Source organism: Nesoenas mayeri (genome assembly GCF_963082525.1).
Source record: "Nesoenas mayeri genome assembly, chromosome: 2".
NCBI lineage: Eukaryota > Metazoa > Chordata > Aves > Columbiformes > Columbidae > Nesoenas > Nesoenas mayeri.
This window is the reverse complement of record NC_137543.1, coordinates 111,996,370-112,020,027: the sequence shown is the minus strand read 5'-3', so window position 1 is coordinate 112,020,027 and position 23,658 is coordinate 111,996,370. Positions and strand designations below refer to the sequence as shown.

General features: G+C 37.2%; 1 protein-coding gene across 11 annotated transcripts in view; it reads left to right on the top strand.

Annotated features, from left to right (window-relative positions):
• Window positions 1–23,658, top strand: part of CLASP2 (cytoplasmic linker associated protein 2) — a 148,597-nt gene that overhangs the window by 68,063 nt on the left and 56,876 nt on the right. For all 11 annotated transcript variants that reach the window (XM_080338761.1, XM_080338757.1, XM_080338755.1 and 8 more), the window contains 8 exons: window positions 7,839–7,918; window positions 13,207–13,299; window positions 13,910–14,055; window positions 15,466–15,601; window positions 18,825–18,895; window positions 20,834–20,893; window positions 22,200–22,277; window positions 22,883–23,050. In XM_080338761.1, coding sequence (XP_080194887.1) covers window positions 7,839–7,918; window positions 13,207–13,299; window positions 13,910–14,055; window positions 15,466–15,601; window positions 18,825–18,895; window positions 20,834–20,893; window positions 22,200–22,277; window positions 22,883–23,050 — 832 coding nt within the window. The remainder of the gene's footprint in view (window positions 1–7,838; window positions 7,919–13,206; window positions 13,300–13,909; window positions 14,056–15,465; window positions 15,602–18,824; window positions 18,896–20,833; window positions 20,894–22,199; window positions 22,278–22,882; window positions 23,051–23,658) is intronic.

Genomic DNA, 23,658 nt, shown 5'->3' with positions numbered 1-23,658 from the left:
GTCTTTGTCAAAGGCATTTTAGCTTAAGTTAATAAATCATGAGCCGCAATGGCTTAAGAGACTGGTACATGTTCCTTCTGCTGTTCTTCTCCCTCTTCCTCTCTATGCAGGTAATAACTATTATTACCACCAGTCAGATGTGTTGAGCAGCCCAATAAGGTGATCTCCCAATGGCTTTCTAAGTTCTATTTGTAAGGTTTCTGTGGTAGGCAAGGTGTGTGCTTGCAGAAGCACTAGGAATATACACAAGTTGTAACAACAAAGAGGTTTCCGAGAATGGCAAGTTATTTGTTTCCAGATGCAATTGAGTTTTTTTTGTCAGAAAACAGGGACTAGGCAGCTGGAATTCTGCTGACTTAAATTTTAGTCTGAGCTAAGATCACTACAGTTTTTCATGGTTTTGTCTTCTGTAAGTTTTATTGGCAGAGCTATGGCAATTAGCGGTGTGATCTGGTTCTTAGCTTGTATAGCAAAGCCAGTAAGTGATGATAACAGTTACATCAGAACAATTATGCATTGGCTGATATAATTTATGCTGCGAGTTGAACTTGGTAGAAGTTACTGCACTAACATAATTCAATTTAAATTAGTCTAATTATATCTGTCCTAGAAGATCTACCAGTGTAACTATCTAAAAGTAAATCTGTCCTGTTTGCAAAAAACACCTTGTCTATTGTTGATCAAAGTGTTTTTTACTAAAGAAAGAGCTGTGTCTTTGTTGCTCTCAAATGTTTTCCTGACTTAAGCAGGCGACCTGAAGACATCTTTACCAAGTGTCTCTTGGTCACCTGATGAGAGAATACTTTTGTGCTTTATCCAGATATTTGAGACTGAAGAACAGTTCTCTGCTTGTCTTATGGGAGGTTTTTATTGAAGTTTTTCTATTACAATCCAAAGATTAATCTTTCAAACATGGAAATAAGAAGATTGATATAATTAAGGCAAGACCACCATTTTTTCACAGAATCACAGAACGTTAGGGATTTGAGGGGACATCAAATTGTGTTAATATGTCAAGATGTGTGTATACAATAGATAAAATTGCTTTAGATGTCTCGGTAATTTAAAACGTGAAGGGAATTTTCAGAGGTTCTTGATCTTCAGCTGCTTTCCCAAACATTTGGTTCATGTTTTACAGAAGCAAAATGGTGAAAAGTGCGGAAGAAAATATGTTATTCTGTACTGTTTTAATACCTCTCATAATACCTAGAAAGATACTAAGGTTCCTTACTGATCTACTCAGATTCAATATATACACAGGGCTTTATCAGAATCATCATCATAAAATTCATGCTTGCCATCTCTGAGTGGGTTAATTCAGATAATGAAGCACCAGTAACTTCCCTCCCCTGCCCTCCAACAGATACCATTTTAAAAGTAAGTCTTCAGTTTTATCAAATAGTAATAAGGGCTCATCCAAGAATAAATAAGTAGATTTTGCAAAGACTATCTGAGAGCTGTAGAACATTCAGGAAAAATCTTAGTTTCAGAGACTAACAGACAGCAGAACATATATTCAAAGAAAGAATGAAATATGACCTTTGCAACATCTGTCCACTGAGACTGGGAACAGAATTTGGTTATTGAGCACCGTCACTGTCCTCTGCATGTTCTATGCTAAAGAACTCTGTTCACAAACGATTAGGTTTTGTGTCTTTGTTGTTGATAGGGATTCAGGAAATTGGTTGCTGTAATCTATTAATTTATTTGTAGCTTGTAAGGGTACATTTGCCTTTTTTCTTGTTGTATATTTGCTTTCTTTAGTTTTTTTTTCCCCCTTGTGTTTAGTGAGATAGCCTATCCATTCCACTAGGTTACCTTTGCACTTGTCCTTGCTTCAGTTCATTTTGAATGTTCCTTCACTTCCTCCAGCCTATACTTAGCCTTTCAGTAGCTATATTGTTTAAGTGCCTGGTGTCATTTTTTTCCCTCTCTAACTCATTTGTGTCCCGAGCCATCCATTAGATTGTGCTGGCACAGCATTCATACAGCCCTACAGTGAAGCAGGCCAGGGAACTTGCCTCATTGAAACCATTCTTCTTGGCTAGTTTATTTTATTCTCAGTTTAGCCACTCCCTGTTGTGATTTACCACGCAGCTGTGCTAGTGCTAGAATGAAGGAGGTCAGTAGGAGTGAGTGGGAGTTGTTGGTCAACCTGTTATACAAAGAGCTGAGTGAGTACTTGAGCTTATCCTGTCCACTTATCCTATGCTGAGCTGAAGCTGTTGCCAGTTCCTAATTTACAGCTGATTGTTTATTATCCTATAACAGTACTTTTTTTTTTTTTTTTTTTTTTTTTTAATCCAGAATGATCTGCATCTTCTGCTTCAGTGTCTGGTAGATAAGAAGTGAAGCTTTTAAAATTAGTTGAGATGTGAGTATAGCTTTAGGTTTGTTTTTTGTTTGTTTGTGGTTTGCTTTGTTGGGGTTTTTTGTTTTGTTTGTTTGTTTTTAGAAAACAAATGCCATCCACATCATCTTACTCTAGATGTGTTGCTCAGCAAGATACTGTTACTGCCTGCAATTAGAGAATTCTGAAGGATAAGAGACACCCTTTTCAAAGTTTGCTAACACTTAATTTGTGATGTGTATTGTATCAGAAAATAGTTACATGTTTTTTATGGGGAAGTGTGTTGTGAAAAGCATTTTAGAACAAAAAGTGAAACAGAGTTTGAGTTTATTTTACTCTTCAGTTTCTGTACCGGTTTTCAAATTCCCCTTTTTCACAGGGAAATTTTCATCCTGAAATTCTAGTCAGAAGACCCACAAAAGCAGACTAGTAGAAATGGCTACCAAATACAAGTTGAGCATTTTTTTTCTTAATTTTTAGACCAGTGTTAGTGTGTTTTATTAAACAGTTAAGCATGCTTTGATTAAATAGTTCCTTGTTTCAAAACAAAAATACCAGTCCAGTACCACATTCGTGGTATCTTTCTTTTCCCATATGGTGTTGTCCTGTTGTTTTGTCATCCCATCATGCACAGCTTTGTAGATACTGGTGGGGAGAGCATTGTGGTGGTAGAGCAAGTGAGCAGCTCAAAGTCATTCTGATAAGATGGAAAGATTTCAAGTGTTGCCGTTGGAAGAGGGGAAGAACTCAACCACAGGAATTAATTCCTGGGTGAGAAATTGATTCTGCAAAAGACTGGGTAATTTCTTCACTTGTATACAGTGCCCCTTTTTTTGTGGCACTGCCTTTTTCTGGAAAAAACTTTCTTAAAAAAAAATTTTCTAAGGCCTTACAAAATGTTAGAAATCCTTAAATCTAACTCAGGGAGATGTCATCTCTCTTAGTAGTCTGCGGGAGTTAAGAGGTGTGTTTCCTTTGTCTCCATCCCCAGACTCATTGAGCTTTAGTTTAAAAAAAAAAATGTAAACAACAAACCCACAGTAAAACTCAGGTGCTTCAGCTGCTGTGATTTACTGTCATATCAAGCCTCTTTGTTACGTTTGGTAGACTCTTGCCAGCTTCTTGAAGTGTAACTTAGGCTTACAGGTGTCCCTGTGAGTCTGTTTAACCAGGGTGGTTGGAGGATATGAATGAAATAGGAATGAAAACTAACAAAAAGCATAGATAAATGTCTTGTGTGGATTGTTCTCCCTCTCCTTCAGATGCATTTCTCTTCTGGGTCTCAGCTGAGGGAGGCCCAGTTAGATTCAGTGGGCTGAGTCCCAAGGTAGGGTAATGTAAATTGCATTTAAGAAAAAGCCAGTTGATGAGGCTCTAGATTTTAGTTATTTGCTGAGCACTTAAAGGTGTTAAATGCAGTGGCTCACAGCACCTTGGAATTGTTTACAGTGTCTTTACCATTAGGAATTGAGTAGTTGAACTTGTCTGTACTTGGTCAAAGAATTACGTGTTCTGTGGGTAAGGTAAAGAACGTGCGTTAGAGTGGAAGGCATCAACACTCGAAAGAGGTATGTCTAAGAAATGTATAATCACAGCTTGGTCTGAGAAGGTAATCCACAACAAAACGGCTTATAAATATATGTATGCTCTGACAGATATATCGATTTTGAGTCTGTAGGCAGCACTGTCTGAAATGAAAGTTCTGTAAAGTTCTACCGTTGCTTTTGTGAAGGGCAGCTAAGCTGTACAGCAGCATGAGAAGTTGTTTGAAGGCACCTACATGTGAGTGACGATTATGTATTTTGTTAGCATAGTAAAAGACTTTCTCCTGAGTTGCGAAACAGTGAGCTGAGTTCTGTCATGTTTTGATTAGTCTCTATAGAAACAGTGGTGGAGTGAATTGGTAAACATACCTATGAAGAGGTCGGGAAGGGAAAAGTTGAATGATATAGACCTTTTACTTGTATACATCATAAAGAGAAGATAGTTATTTTGCACTTTATTTTGGTATGCATATGGGCTTATGCAGTAGAGGAGGATAAAGATTAGTGAAATAGAAGTGAACATGTGTTTAGATATAACTTTTAAAAAGTGTCACCTGCTAAGAAAAACACATAACCTTTTTTATTACCAGGTAAAGATGCAATAAAACAATTTTCTGAGAGTATTAATTTCAAAGAGCAGTGATCCGTAGAAGTGAACTAGTTGTTGAGACTAAGGCAGGTGGGATAGTGTGTGCCTAAACTATATGTCACATGGATTTTAAATAGTAGTATGTCCTTCCTCTCTCTTTAAAGTAATAAGTTGTTATTCCTTAGATAAAGGATGTGCTCTTATCCCTCAGGATGCATTATTAGATGATCTTAAGGTGCTAGAAGATCTGTTATGTAGTCCATTCTATTTTCTCATTTTAAAAGTGATACTTTAATAGATGACAACATCTACCTATTTAGCAAAGGCAACTTCATACTTGTTTAATCTATAGTGTACAGGGAAGCACTATGAATACTTAAAATCCAAATATTTTGTTTTGTTATTCATGACTTGTATGTGTCAATTTTTAATGTTTGATTTCTGTAAGTTTCTTATCTTGGCAGAACATTGGTAAGTAATTGATGCAAAATACCTTTTTCCCCACCCCTACTTGTAACAGTAGTGTTTGGGTACTTGTGTAGCTGAATAATAATACAGGACTTGTGTAAACTGTTAAGTGTAGGGGTTTTTTGCTTCTAGTGTCACAGGATTACTGTAGCCTTATATACTATTGGGAAGAAACACATAGTGTGAACTGCGTGAGGTTTACTGGTTTGTGACTAACAAAAGCTTTGACTAAAACAATTTTGATAAGAACAGAAACTTTTTACAAACTGTTTATAATTTTAAAAATTTTAAAAGAGAGTAGGTTCTTTAACCATGTGAAAACCGTATTTTAACCTTTAAAAATTAGGTAACCTTCTGGCTTCTCAACCTTTCTTTTTAATTTATTTTTCCCAAGTACTGAATGTTGATTGTGATTATTTCAGTACTACGAGACTTCCTAAAATGCCATGATATTTTGGGAGGGACAAACAGGGTTATGAATTGAGCATCCAGATGACTCTTTGTACTGCCTAGTTTAGCGTGGGATCCCTGTGCCAAATTCTTTCTTTTCGAGGTTCCTCTCCACAAAATTCTGCTCTGGCCAGGGCATCCTCCCTTTTAGGAGCCATCTACATGTTTGTGTGGCACAAGGGTGTGTTCTGAGTGTAAACCCTCTTCTCAGCTAGTCAGGTAGTCGTTAACTTTGCGGAGGGACTCCTGCCCTCTGCTGTCTGGATAGTGAAAAAAATAAGCAGTTACAATTTCTTCTTTCCCTTCAGACTGCCATTGACAATCATGACAGATGGTGTTGGAGATACACATGTAGAAGAGTTTTATGCACAGCATCGCTTTACAACATCCTTGAGTATAGGCTGTCAAAATTTGCTAGATGTTCCTATATCATCTTGCAGGCACAGTGTCCAAATTTTGCTAGGTACTCCTTCAGTGTATACTAAGCAGCCACAAAGGCAGGCAGGAGATCTTGTTCTGCATAGAGTTGTTAAGATCTAGTGAGTTTGCCATCAAATTTGTAGTGGTAGTGGACCCTTGTGTTTCAAACTACACAGAGTATACAACCATAGCAGATGTAGTTCCCTGTACTGTAAACAGGAGATCAGAGACTAAACTGTGAAATGTTTCTGAAGAGTGCAGCTACAAAGAGTTTGATTTGTCCAGAAGTCCTAGGTTTTCATTTTAGTTGACCTCTTAAGCCAACTGGTGACATAAATGTATGTCATTATAGCTCCTTAGTTGACCTCTTATATTTACTGATGGTTTTTATTTGTCATATAGCTGGTAAAATAAATGTCTTTTCAGCTGTGCTCTCAGAGTTAGCTGGTGTAATTTAAGTAGGACATCGTGTCGTCTATCCCATTGGCCTCGCTCTGTCTGAAAGAGTTCATTTCCTGCAAGAGTTTGTTTCCCCAACCCACGAAGGAGATATTCTCCTGAATTGATCGTCTCCATGCAGTTAACCTGTGTTGTCATATCATTTGCCTGTCTTAATTATTGAAGATACTTATGGATTCTGCCATGCTCTACCTTTTACTTCAGATTTCTAGACTTGTAGCACAGCCTGGATCTGATGAGCTTGATTTTTGATTTGATAGCAGACTTGAGACCAGTCCTTTGAAAAAGGGCTTTCTTGGTAACCAATTTGCAAGAAAGTGAAATCTGAGACTGATACAAAATTATTTTATTTGTTAGAGTTACCTTAGGTTCTACCCAAGGTTTTAATGAAACTTAGCAATTATATGCCAGTATGAGGCCAGCATGTTACCTGTTAATGTTCTTTCATTATCCTTCTGTTTGGGCTTTGGGGCATCTTTACCTGTTATGTGAAAATATTTCCATCATTTACCTTGCAAAGAAGTAACTGCCCTACTACTTCCATAGCTGTCATGGAAGCTTTTGGAGAGAAGACTTTTTTTGGTATGATGGTTTTCCAGGAACGGGTTTGGAAGGTTCTTGAGAGTTTCCTTCAGGTGATTCAATTCTGGAGCCCCAGTGTGGAACACAAATGGACGTGAGCGCTCAGAGAAGGAGGCTGCCAATCACAGAATCACAGAATGGTTGGGGTTGGAAGGGACCTGTGGAGATCATCTAGTCCAACCCACCTGCTAAAGCAGGTTCACCCAGAGCAGATTGCACAGGAATGTGTCCAGGCGGGTTTGAATGTCTCCAGAGAAGGAGACTCCACAATCTCTCTGGGCAGCCTGTTCAGGGGAGTCCAGATTTTCCTCCAACACTACGTTCCCTTCACTGTCCTTGCTCTCTTCCTTTAAATTCTTGAAGCTTTGAGGTTGAGAAATAACACCTCACGCCTTTTAGCTTCTCAGGAGAATACTAGAAAGCACGATGTAAATGTAGGGCTACTGCACAAGATTTCAAAACAAACAAAAAGCCCCAACCAACCAAAAAGAAAAAAACCTACCCTACACCTTCTAGGGCTGATTGCTTGTGGTACATGTTTTAAGTTGAAAACTCACCTTGAGATGTTTAATTGAATGACAAGCAGTTATTGCTGTTTTAAGTAGTTTGAAATTCTGTGGTGTATTTGGGAATGTTTGTATCATCAGGGTGTGGGCATCACAATTCTATGCAAATGGCTACTGGAGGGTTGTTGTAATAAACATGTTACCACTTACAAAAATAACAAAAATGAAAACATTAACTTTGTCAAATTGGAAAGGGCACAAAATTGTTCATCCATGAAAAACATTAATTTACCTCTTCTTATTCAAGGAGAAATCAGAGCCATGTTTTGCAATTTTATACAGGAAGAATGTTCAGGCTTTTTGTAAGTTATATTAAGTGTTTGAAAATAGCTATTATGAAGATGCTTATGTCAGTTTGAAAACCCCAACATGCATTACATACTGCTTAACAGTATTTTATATTTATGTAGGTTCCTCTAAAGAGGGAGGAGCTGGAGCTGTGGATGAGGATGACTTTATTAAGGCATTTACAGATGTTCCTACTGTACAGGTAAGATGCTGTGCATACACATTTGTTTTCAGAAGTATGCTATTTACAATGCTATATGTTAGCCTACTTTTAAAAATTCTGTGGTGTTGCAGTCTTCTAATTCTTGCTTCTTGTTGAAGAATTAATTTACAGTGTCTGTGGAAAGCTGCTTTTTCAAGTTGTTGGTTACAACCCAAGAAGAAAGGAGTGGTGGAGGGAAAGGTGTTTTAAGATTTGTTTTTATTTTCTTATTACCCAACTCTGATTTGATTTGCAATAAATTATTTTTTTCACCAAGTTGAGTCTGTTTTGCCTATGACAGTAATTGTTGAGTGATCTCTCTGTCCTTATCTCAACCCATGAGCCTTTTGTTATATTTTCTCTCCTCTGTCCAGCTGAGGAGGGGAGCGATAGAGCAGCTTTGGTGGGCACCTGGTGTCCAGCCAGGGTCAACCCACCACAGTGTTTCAACTAAAATCACTTATTGCTTTTCGTAACCTTTTCCAGGGAGTTATGAAAATAAATGTGTGTTATAATTTTCATAAGAAATTCATAATGTTTGAAAAATTTAGAGCTGCAACTTTGGGGGACAATTGAGTAATAATAATTCAGGCAAATGATTTTAAAAGCAATAATTGTATTTTCAAATGTGAGTGCCTGAACGGTAATGTCTGACATACATGTCCTCATCTCTAGCAATACATCAAAAATATATCTGTTGCCTTATTTCAGCACTAATGAACCTGTTGCATGCTGCATTCTTAGTTGAAAGATCAGGTTTTAATTTCTGTTCTTTAAGTGTGGGAACTGCACATACTTGGTGTTTCAACACAGCTGAGTCATTTAACATACTTCTGTCTTCCTAGGCCTATTTTGAATAAGTTTTCCTTAAGCAGCAGAGATGTGGAAGACAACCAGAAATTTAGTCAGCCACAGTTCCCAAATCCCGGAAGGATTTTGTATGACTCCCTTCTCTCAATAGATGTATATTCATTCTGGTTTTACTTCTCAAGATGATAGTGTAGTTATTTGTTAGATCTCCTTCTGTAGGCAGAAAAACTGTCTGCTTTTATGAAGGAACACTTTATCTCCATGGTTCCTGTCACATTGAGGAAATCTTTGTCTTACACTATAAGAGCTTTACGTTTCCTTGCCTCTCTAAAGCGTGTTAAGGATTCTTTAGAGGGCAAAACCATGGAGCTCTGGGTATTATTTATCCACGTTATGTTGAACAGAGCCACATTCCACAACACAGAAAATGTGCTGCCTGTAGTTCAATGCCCTAGTTCTCTAATCAGTGAAGTTGGTTAATAACATTGCAAGAACAAAAAGTGGGGTGTATGTTGTTGACCAGCACATGTGATTTTCTGTCTGACTGCTTGGGAGATATAGGAAGGTAGATCATTCCTCAACTGCAAAAGCTGAAGAAGAAAGACCCACTTATCTGAACTAATCTCACTTGAGGTGAGAGGAGGCTGAGGAGAAATGTATAACTGAACCCAAAATAACCTGTTTAATGGATGAGAATGTAAGAAAGACATGCGAAACAGGAAGAAAAAAGGTGTGAGGGAGGCTGATATTCTTGGAATAATTATGTCCTGCTGTCTAACTTCATGCCTCTGGTTGTGGATAATCTCTGATATTTAAAAAAAAAAAAAAGGCAAATCCCATGTTCTGAGACCATGTTAATTACAAAGGAAGAGACAATTTTCTGTACTAGACCCTGTGAAGAAAGAGTGTTTATGACCTGGTTATTCTAAAAGGAAACTTGTTAGACAGAATGGGGAGAGGGAGTTATTTGTACATTACTGGGCTCATTCCTGTGTCTTTCTGTTTTCATTACATTTATGGGTTTTACTAGTGGCTTCAGTGAAAGTAAGGAAAGGAACTATGTTATAGAAAAACATCCGATTCTGAGTCAAGATTAAGTGCGTTTGGATTAATCACGTAAATTGAAGTTATTTAGAGTATGTGTACGTTTAACTCATCCTTAAAAGCCTCTGATGGTGGATCTGCCTTTCCCATAACCTGTTGCAATGATGCTCGTCATTACTTTTTTAGGAATATCATATTGTTTACTCATACCTCATTTGCAATCTGTATATTGGAAATAGCTTCTATATAGTTATTACGCTTTTTTATGTTTAAGCTTTTAATTTTTCTGTCTTTGGTGTTTCACTTACCTTTAATGCTGTGTGTATGTGCGTGTTGCCCTCTAATGGATAACAGCAGTTTGTGAAGAACATGTGTGATTTTGAGATATAGTCTGATGGATCTGGGTGCCAAAAAGAGAAGCACTGTGGTGAGAGAATTGTGTCTTCATATTTAAGATTACAAGCATAGTGTTCTGCAACTCTGTTTATTTGCTGTTGCTTAAATTGAAGAAAATTCTGTGTTCAGGTTATTAGTAGTAATGCCTATTAGTAGCTAGAATTTGTTTCAAAACAGATTTAATTATTTTTACAAAAGTCTGATGTGGGAACTTGTGAACAAAAAAATCTGTTATGTTATTGACTGAAGAGAGAGTTTCATCTTGGCTTTCTAAAAGCATAATTAATCAAGGGCAGGGAGAAAAGAAATTATTTAAATGTTAGCTTTTATTCCTCTGAAACTAATCTGTGTATGGACAGCCTTGACACTTTGGGATTTTTCGGTGGAGTTACATTTTTAATTTCATGACAAGATAAAATTATGCCATTTACTAAAGTCCTCATTACCGTGCCAATTTGAATAGCAGAAATTGCGTAGATCCAATGCTGTTTGTGCCAGGTAATTAAAGAAAAAAATTAAATTCTTTACCTAGGCATGCAAGTAGCACAAACATAAACCCATTGTACATATTGCTTCTGTGCTTGTTTATCACCTGGCATGTTTTAGTCCAGCGGCAGTAACTACAGCACATGGTCTCTGATAACACATAGGCTGACAACAAAAGCTGTGCTGTTCTTGAGGATCTACTCAATGAGACACCTTAAAAAAGGTAATCATTCCTTGACCAGAACCTCAGACTAAGTTGAGTTTGCACTAACCAGCTCTCAGCTGCCACTGAAAGGCATGATCCTGCTTCCCTTGTTGTTGCACTTCACTTCTTGGCAATAAGTTGGCACAGGCTGCTGAGTTGGCAGAGAAATGTTTGCGTTTCCTCTTGTAGGGTTAGCTAGTTGTATGTCAAAACCCTGAACTGGGAAGGAGACAGAGCAAGGTGAGTGATGGTAAAGGGGGAGCCGGAGGAGGTCAGATCATGTCACAAATTCTGATGGCATTAGGGTCACTGTAATGTGAAATTAGTTAATTTAGTTAACTAGTGACTAGTCCCTTCCACTTTTAAAAGGAAAATAAGGAATTTTCTTTGGAAATGGAAATTTAATTTGATTAAAATTCTTACTGAGACGCATGTAATACTCGTTCTTAATGGTATGGTACCTTTTGCATTAGCGTTAGAGCAAGTTAGTGTTGTGTAACAAGTATTACATGATACCAGCATACACAAGTATATGAAATAGTGATAGAAGACTCATGTTCAATTTTGTGGGCAGTGGAATAGAAAGTCTGTTATGCTTGGACTCACTGGTTTCATTAAATCATTTACTCTGTTAAACTAAGTTATGCACCAGGTGTTTATTGACTTCTGATGAAGAAGAAAACAATCATAAGGAATAGCTTTTTGGTTTTTGTGGACGCAGTTTTGTGTCCTATGTACAACTGCAAAGCTTCTTGCGCAGTGTACCCTGGAAAAGCTTACACAACTGTGAGGTAATAAAAACTTCAATTTTGCTGGTAAAGCATATTCAGAAATGGGGTTTTGCCTGATAGCGAAGCTGGCCTGGGTGCACTAGTTCAGCTGTTGTGAAGTGATTTCTACCCTGTTTATTCTATACACTAGATATGCAGGCGTTTAGAGCATGGATGTCTTCCACCTCCTCAGTATTACAGAATGAAATGTAGAGGCCTTCATAACCATGTTCTGTTAAAGCACTGGAACAAAAGTAAATGTCAGTAGAGTCAAGGTCCCATATCTACTATAAATTAAATTAATTTGATATGCTATGGAAATTGGAAGACTAGGCTGTATTTGGAATAACTTGTAGTAATTTCAGATCACCTGGGAAATAAGGTACTTTGTAGAAAATAAACATTCAGCTTAGCTGTAAAACAGAAGAAAGATGGTCCTAAATCTTTTTACAAATAACAAGATGAATATATACATGCAGAACAGTGTGTTGAAGAGACCAGTGTCAAAGCTCTTCACCAATTCATGCAAAGCAAGGTGTCCTCACCATCAGTTCTTGTTGCCTCTACATGCTCTGTGCTCTTGCACATACAAAAATTATGTCTTGGACTTAAATAAATAATGACGGAGCATCAAAACCTACTATTTAGGTGCTATTTAAGGCAAAGGCATCATGCTGGCCTCCAGCTTTCATTCTAGAATGGTATGAGTTTCCTTGAAGTCCCGAATCATATAGTATCTGTGGATGTCTTGGATGCGTCCCAAATGGCACCAGGTGCCTGTGTATGGGCAACCGAGTTTATCCCAATATGTTTACAGAAAATAAGTTTTTAAAAAAAAATCTGGCCAGATCAGGAGTCTAGTTAGTAATGTGCTTCATATCCTCTTCAACCTGTTCTCAATCTTGGAGAAAAAAATAACCTTAAAAGTTTGCCTCTTCAGATGAAGCAGAGAAGAGCATCGTGTGGCTTTTGTCTAGGAGAACAGAAGGGAAGTCTGTTTATTTCTGATGTTAATAATATGTTTTCATGACTACTTTTCTTTAATTTTCTTATTTAGAAATCCACTGTTGTATGTGGGCAGTTACCAATAAATGCATTAATTCATGTATCATCAAATAGTGACTACTGTATGATTAGATTGGCATCAGTTTTGCTGGAATTAGTCTGTAGAGAATAGAGAACTCTGACTGGAATAGTCAGTATTATAGTAGTAGGTATGAAAATGAAATTGAATTGTAATAATATTGCAACAGATTATCTAAAACCTCTGTTCATATTGAATTCTGTTTTTTTAAATGAAATTCTAGATATGGTTAGATCATCACAAAGATGAAAGGTGGAATCTCGAGGAAAATATTGATTGTTCAGCTTTTCTTTCAATGAATATTCACTACTCAGTGATATCCTCAAAGGTTTGCTCTAAAATGCCCAATTACACCTCTTATACAGTTGCCTAGAACTATTGGGGCAAGATTTTCAGAATTATAATTGTATGGTTAGTCTTGTCAAGTTACTTTCCTTTATCACGTTACCTGGAATATTAACAATATACACTTTCTGTTTTTTTAATACTTCAGATCTACTCTAGTCGAGAACTTGAAGAAACGTTGAACAAAATCAGGGAAATTCTCTCAGATGACAAACATGATTGGGATCAACGAACTAATGCGGTAAACTTTTTATCTGATCTGATGTTTTTGTGAGTGTATTTCATAAAGCACAGCCAGCTAGATACATTTTCATTGTAATTTTTAAATATTGAATTCCCACACGCCAGATAAGTTTTAGCAGGTATTTTAAAAAGGCTGAAATGCATTTTTGCTGACATTTAAGAGGAAGCTTTTCTGAAAGCCATCATGTATGTTTCAGTTGGCACTTATGCAAAATCATATATATGCTGCAGGTAAACTGCTAGCGTTTGTATCTCTTATGTGTGGCTCTGATAAGTTTTACTTGCAGGATTAAAATGTTTGTGTGTATGTAGCATTTGTATTTTTTATCAAATGTATGGTATGGCATCTTAGTGTGTGGAACAGGTCTGTGAACAGACATGTCTTTGAGTATTTGTAGACTGGAATCTGAGACTTTAGCTCTAGAATTTAAGTAGTAGAATTTAAGTAGTAGGATTTTTTTACAGTTTTTTAAATGACTGCCTTATATTTCAAAATGATGTTTTGATTTAAAGATATGCCTGTGAACATTTTTGCAGTGAATTTGTGACTTCTTTAGTTTGAAATGCATATTGGTAGTGTCCTAAAATAAATGCCTTAAATTTTTTAGCTGAAGAAAGTTCGGTCATTGCTTGTTGCTGGAGCTGCACAATATGATGGATTTTTCCAGCATTTGCGGTTGTTGGATGGTGCTTTCAAGCTGTCAGCCAAGGATCTCAGATCCCAGGTGGTTAGAGAAGCATGCATTACTGTAGCGTAAGTACAGTTTATGTGTGTTTGTGTTCATCGCTAGACTTCTGTACTAATTTGATTTAAAGATGCTTTGTCAGTGTTGCAGGAAAGATTATCTGAGGAAGAGTCAAACCAGCAGAGAGAAAAAGAAAAAAATAAAGGAATTTGTTCTTTTGGGTGATGTACATAGTTGATAAACCTGTAACAGATTTTATGTGAAGAACGAATAATCTTCATTACATTGAGTACTTAGTGCAAATTAATATAAACTGCTGTAAGTACTAATGTAATATTGGGGACTAGTCTTAGGAACACTTACGCTTGGATGATTGGCACAGGACTTTACTGTGACTGTTTGTAATGGCAAAGAGAGCTGCCCTATAGGGGTTTGAACGTGGTACATTTTGGTGAGATAATATCTCTCGTGTCCATGATAATTTCAGAAGCTGTGACTAAACAGAAATAAGATCTTCAGGTTTATCATATTGAGGGCTCTCATTATATTCAAAGACAGGGAGAAAAGCCTTGTTTTTACATCAGAGTAGTCTTTCCTATTTCCCTGTTTTCCATGGCTTGCTTTTCCTCTGGAAAGGCATTAATGTAACCACTAATTCTCAGTGACCATCTGCAACAGATACGTCCCTGAGTTCACCCTTCCTATTCTGGTCTCCTGACTGAACAGGCCATGCAGACCTGTTAGACCATACAGCTGTCCTTGCCAAGGAAATTGAGGCTCTAAGAAAATAATGCTAACCTTTCCTAACATGAAGTCAGGAGTAGTGTAAAAATACTGTGTAAATGTCCTCATCCAGGCTTAAAAGCTTGGAATTTTGTTTGATTCCTGAAACTTACACATATTTGATGTTTCATTTGCTACTGACTGCAAATTCTTTTTATGTGGTCTCTGTACATAGAAGCAGCATTAGTTGTCATCACTGGACAGATAAATTACTGTGTGTTGTGTGCATTTGTGTATTTGTTAAAATTGAAACCATAACCTTTAATAAACAAGGGATTAAATTTTATGGTTGGCTAATTATAAGTTCAATGGCTTTGCCTGCATTCAAAAGGAAAAAAACCTCAAACAATAATTTCCAGAAGATTTTAGACTTATATACTCTCAAAGTGCGTTAGAAAGCAGAAACACTATGATGTTTTATGTGGACATGAGAATTTTAGCCTTTCAAATTGTGATATTTGTTTTTCATTACAAAATAAAGTTATCAGTGTTCAACCTGTTAATGTGTCTGCTAGGTAGAAAAAAAAACGTTCCACAAATCCTGCATTTCTGGTGAGGCAAGGACTTGGAAATAATGGAATTAGGAAATTCTGTTGTTTGGAAAGCTAAGTCTTTAAAGTGTGCAGTAAGCTTCTTTATTTTAAGACTAAGAAATTAATTTTGGTTAACACGTTTTCTTTCTTTTTCCTAAATAGCCATCTTTCAACTGTTCTGGGAAACAAGTTTGATCATGGCGCTGAAGCTATTGTGCCTACTCTTTTTAACCTGGTTCCCAACAGCGCCAAAGTGATGGCAACTTCTGGGTGTGCAGCCATTAGATTCATTATTCGGGTAGGTGTTCTTTTCTCACTTTGCTTACTAGGAATGTTCAGGTAATGGCTCTTAGCAGAGGTAATAACAATTCTGAAATACAGACTTTAAATCATGCTTTAATGTAGAAGTAATTTTATCACAGGCAGACATATTATCTGTCATTGAAACCAACTGGCAGTATTACCATAGTAAAGATCAAGGAATGGGTATGAAAAGGAAGTCTGTTTTTATTATTTTTTTGGGGTAATGTGTCAAAAAGGCATGTGTATTTCAAAGGGTTACTGTTTTAAACTGGCTTTTTGGAAAAGACAAAGTTAAGACAGTAGTCAAGAAGCTAGTAACAATTTTAAAACCAAACCAAAAAACCCCCACTCATGCACAAAAACTATTTCTTTTTGGGGAAAACAAACAAACAAACAGATTTGGAATCGTGGAGTTAATGACAAAATACTGAAGAGGCCGGACATGTGTGAATCAGTTCAGAAAGCACAAGTTCATGGAAGAAGGGCACAGTACAGATTGTAATCCTGGGGTTTGAGAACTTCTTAAGATGAGTCCTTAAAGCTGTATTGTATAGGGGAGGGCAATGCTGTGTACTAGCTGCTTCTTATTGTTTGTTTCTTTAGCATCTGCTACTAACTGGTGTTTGTGGCAAGACATTTAGCTAGATTTTTGGGACTTGTATTGGTATTTTTGTGTTTCACATAAAAGTGGGAAGTTGCCTGTAGTTTCTGCATTAAAAGCCGTGCTGTTATTAGTGCTGGACACTTACTGTTATTCAGTATGATCTCATCCATGGTTTTAATTTTGTAAGTTGTTGGAAACCTAAGTGATGTAATGACTCACAGCTTTTATTGCCATGCTCAGTACACTTTGGAATCTGTAGTTATTCTGTCTACCCGTGCCTTTGAGAACATGCTCTGAGACTTCGGCATTACCTTTGCATCAGTGCTTGGGCTAAGATCCATTGGCATTCTTTCCCCAGACTCTTAAAATGCACTGTGAGGTGGCCAGTGGCACAGAGTTGAGAGTGGAGGAAGAAAAACACCTCATAAAGGATGATTAAAGTTGTAAGAGAAGAATACAATTTGCAGTAGTATTAGGCAAGCTCAGGCATGTAAAAAAACTGACCGTGTTGTGTTTACAGGAGCCAAATCAAGCATCAGAAAAGCAGCATGAAATAAAAGTTTACTCATTATATTAAGTTGGATTTATTGGTTCAGTTCAGTTGGAGACAGGACTACACATTGGCCCTGGTTTTGTTTAGACTTCTGTTCTTCTTAGCTGTAATTTAACACACTAGACTGGAGGCATAGAAAGGAGAAAATCCTGTCCGTAGTGTTCAAATACCCAACCAATATATGGCTTATGCAAGGTGTTCTGACAGAAAAGTCAGGTTTCAGTGGGAAAAAAAGAAAGAAATGCCGGAGACAAACAGTGCAGCCCCACACTCCTTTGGACTTCTGTCCTTTGGACAATGTGAGAGTTGGTCAGAGAGTGTGTGATGAGATCAATATTTAGAGCCCAAGCCATTACAGCTTTTGGAGTCAGCATTTTCCTCAGAAACTCCCTCCAGCATCCACTGACAGCCAGCTCAGATACCGGTGCTTAATATCTAATTGCTATGAGAGTGAGTCTACGTAAAAAGAGGGAAGCTATATTATACCAGTGATCTTGAAGAGTTCCATTTAATCTTTTTGCCTTTATTGGACTTTGTGTTTCTTCTCCAGATAGATCTTATAGTGCTGTCTCATTTCTTTTTTTTTGACTCTTAGTAAATTGGAAAAACAATTTTTAAAAGCAGAGGGGAGAAGGGCATGTGCCATGAGCAGTTGGCATGGTGGCAGAAAATCTTTTGCAGAGGGAAGTGGGATTCAGGTTGGGCAATTCTGCTGCAAGGTGGTTTTGGAGAAAGCATTTATCATCACAGCTTCAAAAGGAGTAGCAGATGAAATGTGCAGTCTTAAAGCTGAATGAAAGCAAGCCTGGGGCTTTCAGTCTTTGCAAAACACTTCCTAGAAATTACAATGTCAATAGCGCTAAAGACTGGAAACATACAGGTTTCTCCATCTGTAAAAATGTTTTATTCTTTGCCCTGATATTACTTATTGTTGCCTTTCTGACAGTCGTGTGCCACTTTTCAATTTGAAAACTATGCAAACTACAAACAAAACCGCTAAAAACCTGTTTAAAGCTACATCAGTACAAACAAATGCAACTATAAGGCTCCTCCAGATTTTTGGATTAATTCCCTTCTAATTCTGAAGTTGGTAGTACTCTGAGAGATGATAGTTTTCTCTCTGCTTTTTTGTGATTTCTGTGTTTATATCCTGCAATGATGTCGTAAGGAGAAAGCGTATGTGAGATACTAAGAATTGTTCAGTACTGTACTTCTTAAGCAGCTTTTTTTAAAGGCAGCAGTTTCACACTGTATCGGGAACTGGTTTAGAAGTTATGTGTTTAATCAAGAGAAGAATAAAGAAATGAATTGAAAATGGATTTGTTGAACCATGTTACCCTTACTTGGAATTCAAATGTCAATGCTTTGTGTCTACAATTAGTTGAGCTGAAGTAAGGCTGCTTTATTTCTGAATTAAAGTATTGCAATTGGATTTAATGTAGTTTATCTTACCCACTTTAAGTGGTAGTCCAAGGGTTTTCTATCCAATGAGGATTTAAGTGTTTCCGTATAGGTTATATACATAAGCTTGCTTATATTACATGTCATACTGTTATTATTTTATTGACATACCTTGCATTAAAAGGAATTGGATCTCTGTAGTACTAATGATATTCATTGATCCCTAAAAGAATACCTGTCGTTTCAGATTGATGGACTTGCTTTTTGCTCCATAACTTGATTTTTTTTTTTAAGACTGCTGTGTCTATTGCTTTTTTTTTCTGTGGCAAAACTAAAATAACATCAACTTACAGCTCCTTTGAGGAGACACATGTGAGCCTTCATATATGACTTCTGACACCTAATTATGGCATATCATGATAAAATTGTTGATGGCAGTGTAAGTGCTTTTTGCTTGATGTTTTGGAAAAATGTAAGTTTTAATTAATTGACATGCTAGCAGCAGCCTCTTATTTAATAATATTCTCCATTTAGTTTCAGTAAGCATTTTAAATGATTGCCTTTTTAATTATATTCCTAGTTCTGTTTAACTTAATTAGTACAGTACAAATTCAGGAATGCTTTTGTCATTAACCGCTTTGTCTTTTTCTTTTTTCTCAGCATACCCATGTGCCACGACTCATACCTTTAATAACAAGCAACTGTACCTCCAAATCAGTTGCAGTTAGAAGGTGAGTACGTTATAAATGGCCATGCACTCTGAATACACAAAGCTGTGTTACTCATTAAACTACAAAAATTAATTTCAGTTACATTAGATTATGTTGAGGAATTATACTTTCTGTCATATTGGGGGATGTACATTGTATCCTTCTGCAGAATTTATTCTAGTCAAAAATGTTTCTAACACCTGTTAAAAAAGTACCTTCTGATTTAAAACCAGAAGAAGAAAAAAAAGCTGTAGTTGAATCTGTGTTGCTCAGTCTAATGAGAATAAACAACACAGACATTGAGAGGCATTGGGAGAGCAGGAGACAGATCTGCGTGTCTCCACAAAGATCCAGCCCGAGCCTATCAGCTACTGTTAGGCCAGACTTAACAGACCTGCTGAGGGTGGTTCTTGTTGAAGCACCACAGCGCACCACACGCAGAGTCCGTGCTCTCCCCGTACCAGGAGGACTTCGTAACTTCCATGCAATGTGGTTTGAATATGTGGAGCCGGGTTGGCTGATACTGCACCCTGCTGGGTGTTGTGAGGTTAAGACGGTGGCTGCTACCTTACATAGGACATGATGGGTCAGCGTGGTTTAACAACTGAGATGCATCTGCAGCATGATGCATTTTCCAAGAGCATGGTACTTGAACACTTGGATTGGCTCTTGATAAAATTAATTGGTTTCTGGCAGTGTCATTGTCTGCACAGAATCCCACAAGAGCAGTTAACTGTTTCTGGACCCACACTAGCCCTGAAAGCAATAGAGCTGTGTGTATGCGAGAAATAGCTTGAGCACCTAAACTGTTTGCTCTAAATGTAAACTGTATTTGCATCCAAAGCAAGTATTATCTCAACCCAGGTTATGCTGACCTCTCATAACTTCTGGTTTCACTGCAGAACAATTCATAGGGCTTCAGTGCCTACACTTACCACAGCTTGCTGAAGAACATTAGACTCCAGTTCAGTACTCCATTAGACTCCAGGTGGCTTTGGTACAGCAATTCACAATTCAGTGAGCATCAATGAAGGTGGCCAAAATTGCATTGTTTTTATGCTGACTTCATTCCTTTGGAAAAACAAAGTTAAAAATAGATCAGTTATAATAGTGAAAAGACTTTCAGAGTTTCTTGCCATGTCTTGTATGTATCCAAAGGATTTGGGCAGCATAAAAATGAAATCTGCCTCTCCAGAACAGGTCAAAGATTCAACATAGCCAGAAAAATAATTCCAGGCAGTAGAGTCTGCTACCATTTTGAAGACTTAATATGTATACCTTCCTAATCTGTGTTGCTTTGATTTATTCACCAGTAACTTACCTTCAGACATATTTTAAAGTTTGACTTTTGCCACGGCTGTCTGCTAAATTGTCAAGAATTCTGAATTAATAAGTAATAGGGTTACATAACTTAGTTTGTACAGTGCCAGCAAATTTTCAGAGTGCTTTCTATATTCACAGCCCTGTACTGATGGTGTCATGTTTTCCTTTATGCTACTTACTCAGTAATGGCAAGTGAAAGGATGGGAATAGTGTTTGGGACACAAGTACAGTGCCATAGAAACATTATGTTGTGATTTAATAGCTGAATTTTTAAAGTATTGTGGGTTTTTTTTAATAAAGGTTTTATAGTTTGTACAGTTTTTAAACTTTATTGATTTTTGTCTGTTCGTTTGGGTTTAATAAAACTAACATCTGCCATGTTATTACACATATGCTATGGTTAATTGAACCACATCTATTTTTCTGAACTTCAGGATTAGTTAGCCTGCACATTTGCTTTCTATATAGACTATTTTAACTTTGCAATAAGGTGACTAATGTTCTAATTTAACAGATAAATGTACTTTCATTTTATGTACTTGTTTCCCTCAAGGGAAAAGAATGAAGTTACTGTTTATTCTGCAAGTCCATTAGAGAAATGAGTATTAATTATAACTTTTTGTTCTGTCTCTTCAGGCGCTCCTTTGAATTTTTAGACCTGTTGTTACAAGAGTGGCAAACACATTCGTTGGAAAGGTATGGGCCAGTATACCTTTTTCCCCAAGAATAAACTGCTCATGAATTTCAAGACAGAAATATTTGCACTGAATCCTCTAATTGGATTGTGTTGTTCAATGTTGCCCAAGCTTTCTAGCATAGACAACCTTTCTAGCACATCAGGTCTTGTGACTCTCATTCAAGTGCCAGGGAGAAGGAGGAGAGGTCTGTGCTCCAGCCTTGACTTGGTGTTGCCTCCTCTCCTTCCTCTCTGCCTCTTCTATACCGCATGTGAGCAGTAGGTACTATGCTTTCTCTGAGTTTTGCTTATATCAGGGGTGTTAAACTCATTTTCACCGGGGGCCACATCAGCCTGGCAGTTGCCTTCAAAGGGCCAAATGTAATTTTAGGACCGTATAAGTGTAGGAGATGCAGAGGTAATCATCTGTCTTTTCTCCTGAAAAGAGGAAATCTGTGTGTTTACCATGAAAGATGGCGAGTGGGATTAGGATGGAGGACTTTTTCTGCTAATGATTAAGAGCACACCAGCTTCTCTGGGTAGATAGGAAAATAGTGTGCACATCAGCTCTGCAGAGTTGGTGCTGTAAGCAGACAGTAAGAGCAAAGGGACTGCAGGGCCTCCAGAAAGACTCTGAAGAGCTCATCCAGCTCCATAGTCACCTTTCAACCCCTCTGGGTACTTCTAGGAAAGGGAGCAACAGGGAGATCACTTGATTTATGGCAGAGTGTGTGTATTAAAAAAAAAAAATAAAGGCAAACATAGAAAAAACCTCAACAAAACCAAAATAGCCCAGCCTCCCCACTCAAAAACAAACAAAAAAAGCAGCCACCCAAACATGTCTTGAATTAAAGTCTGTTTATCATCACAATTTTTGGTTGTTCTGATGGGTACTTTGCTGTTTGAGAATGCGTTCAGGTTTAGAACTCATATGCCAAAAGCTTTCAGAGGTGGATTTCCAGGAAAGCAAATCTTAACTTTTATCTTACTACTAATATAGTAGGAGAAATATTTTTTTTCCTTTTCAGGAAAGCAGATGTCTTTAGAAAAGATATTTTAAAATAACTTTTAAAGTGTGATGGGTGGATGTATGTCTGAAAAGTAGATTAGAATTCTTCTAAATTGAAAGAGGAAGCTTACCTAAACCTTTACAGAAGGTGCAATTATGTCATCGGTCTACTCAAGCATTTGCTTACTTCGTATCTTAGAAGGAACTACTACCTCAGCTGGTTTTTACTTAGAGAAATATCAATTGAAGTGTTAAACTTGAATACTTAAAATATAATTTGGAGTAACAAAATAACATGAAGAATGTCTTTCTCCTAGGCATGCAGCTGTCTTGGTTGAAACCATCAAGAAGGGCATTCATGACGCTGATGCAGAAGCAAGAGTGGAGGCAAGAAAGTGAGTTTTGACTACCTTTTGCTTTGAAAAATGTTATGTTTTACGTGAGTGATAAGAATGCTTTACCTGGAGGTGAGCAGCTAACTGTGGCTGAAGAAGAGGACACACATTAGGTTGAAAATTGATATTTCTGTTCTTGAAGTCCTGAATTAATGTATAGTTTATTTTGCAAAAGACATTCTGAAAGTTGAGCCAAATAATACTGTTGTGCAGTATTTTAGGATTCTACTGAAAAAGGAGTCAGAAAGGTTGATAGGTTGATATTGCTGCAGAATCATTCTTGATTACCCCCTTTAAGTCATTAAACAACTGCAGCACTTTAACTAGTGAGTGGTCCAGAAAAGAACTTCTCTTGCCTTCCCCACAGAATTATTAAGTGAATGTGAGAATTTCAGAGGATAAAGTTAATTATTTTGAAAATTCTAATTCAGTCAGTGTAGCTAGTTTCTTTTATGATTTGATGAGCGGTATTGTATGCATTAGTTATTTTCAGTCTGAGTTCCTTTCCCTCCCATCCCTGGTTCATTGTGTAATCTTTACTTCCTGACTCCACACTTCGAATAAAATATAGAGTAATTGCACATGCTTATTCTCTTATTTTGCAGGGCTTATTTGGGTCTTAGAAATCACTTTCCTAGTGAAGCTGAGACTCTCTACAATTCTCTTGAACCACCCTATCAAAGAAGCCTCCAGACCTACTTGAAGAATTCTGGCAGTATAGCATCTCTCCCCCAGTCAGACAGGTCATCCTCCAGCTCGCAGGAGAGCCTCAAGTAAGGGTCCCTTAAGTGTTTCTTAGCCTATAAACAAATAAAAACTGTTTCTCAAGAGCAAATGAGCCAGGCTGCTGTGGTGTGCGAAAAAGCTGCAATTGTATTTTGTCACACTTCGTTTTTTTTAATAAAAAATCTTTTATTGGGTTTTGCTGTATGATGATATTACCCTAGCAAGGTGAAAAATAAGGGCAATCATTAACTAGATTTTAGCAGGCTGTTCTTACTCATATATTTAGTCCTTAGAAGCTTCTGTTAGACCAAGACATATTTAAGTTTCACATCTTGATGTCCAGCATTCTGGTGCAAAGAATAAGTAACAAATAATGGTGTTAATCTTTTTTATCTGTTTTCGCTGGAAAGTATGAGAAAGAGACATTGACAGGGAGATTCATTCAGATCAGGGATCATGTCTTTTCCTGTCTCCACAGTATGGAATATGTATTAGCAGTATTTTGCAGCTGTGCTCACTACTACAGGGTGGGTCTGTGCTGCAGTCAGTGGTGTAATAAACTGTATAGACAATCTTGAGCTGAATAGATGAAAGTTTGTTTAGGTACCAATAGCAAAAGAAATCTATGGGCTTTTTAGTATAAATGTAAAACAGT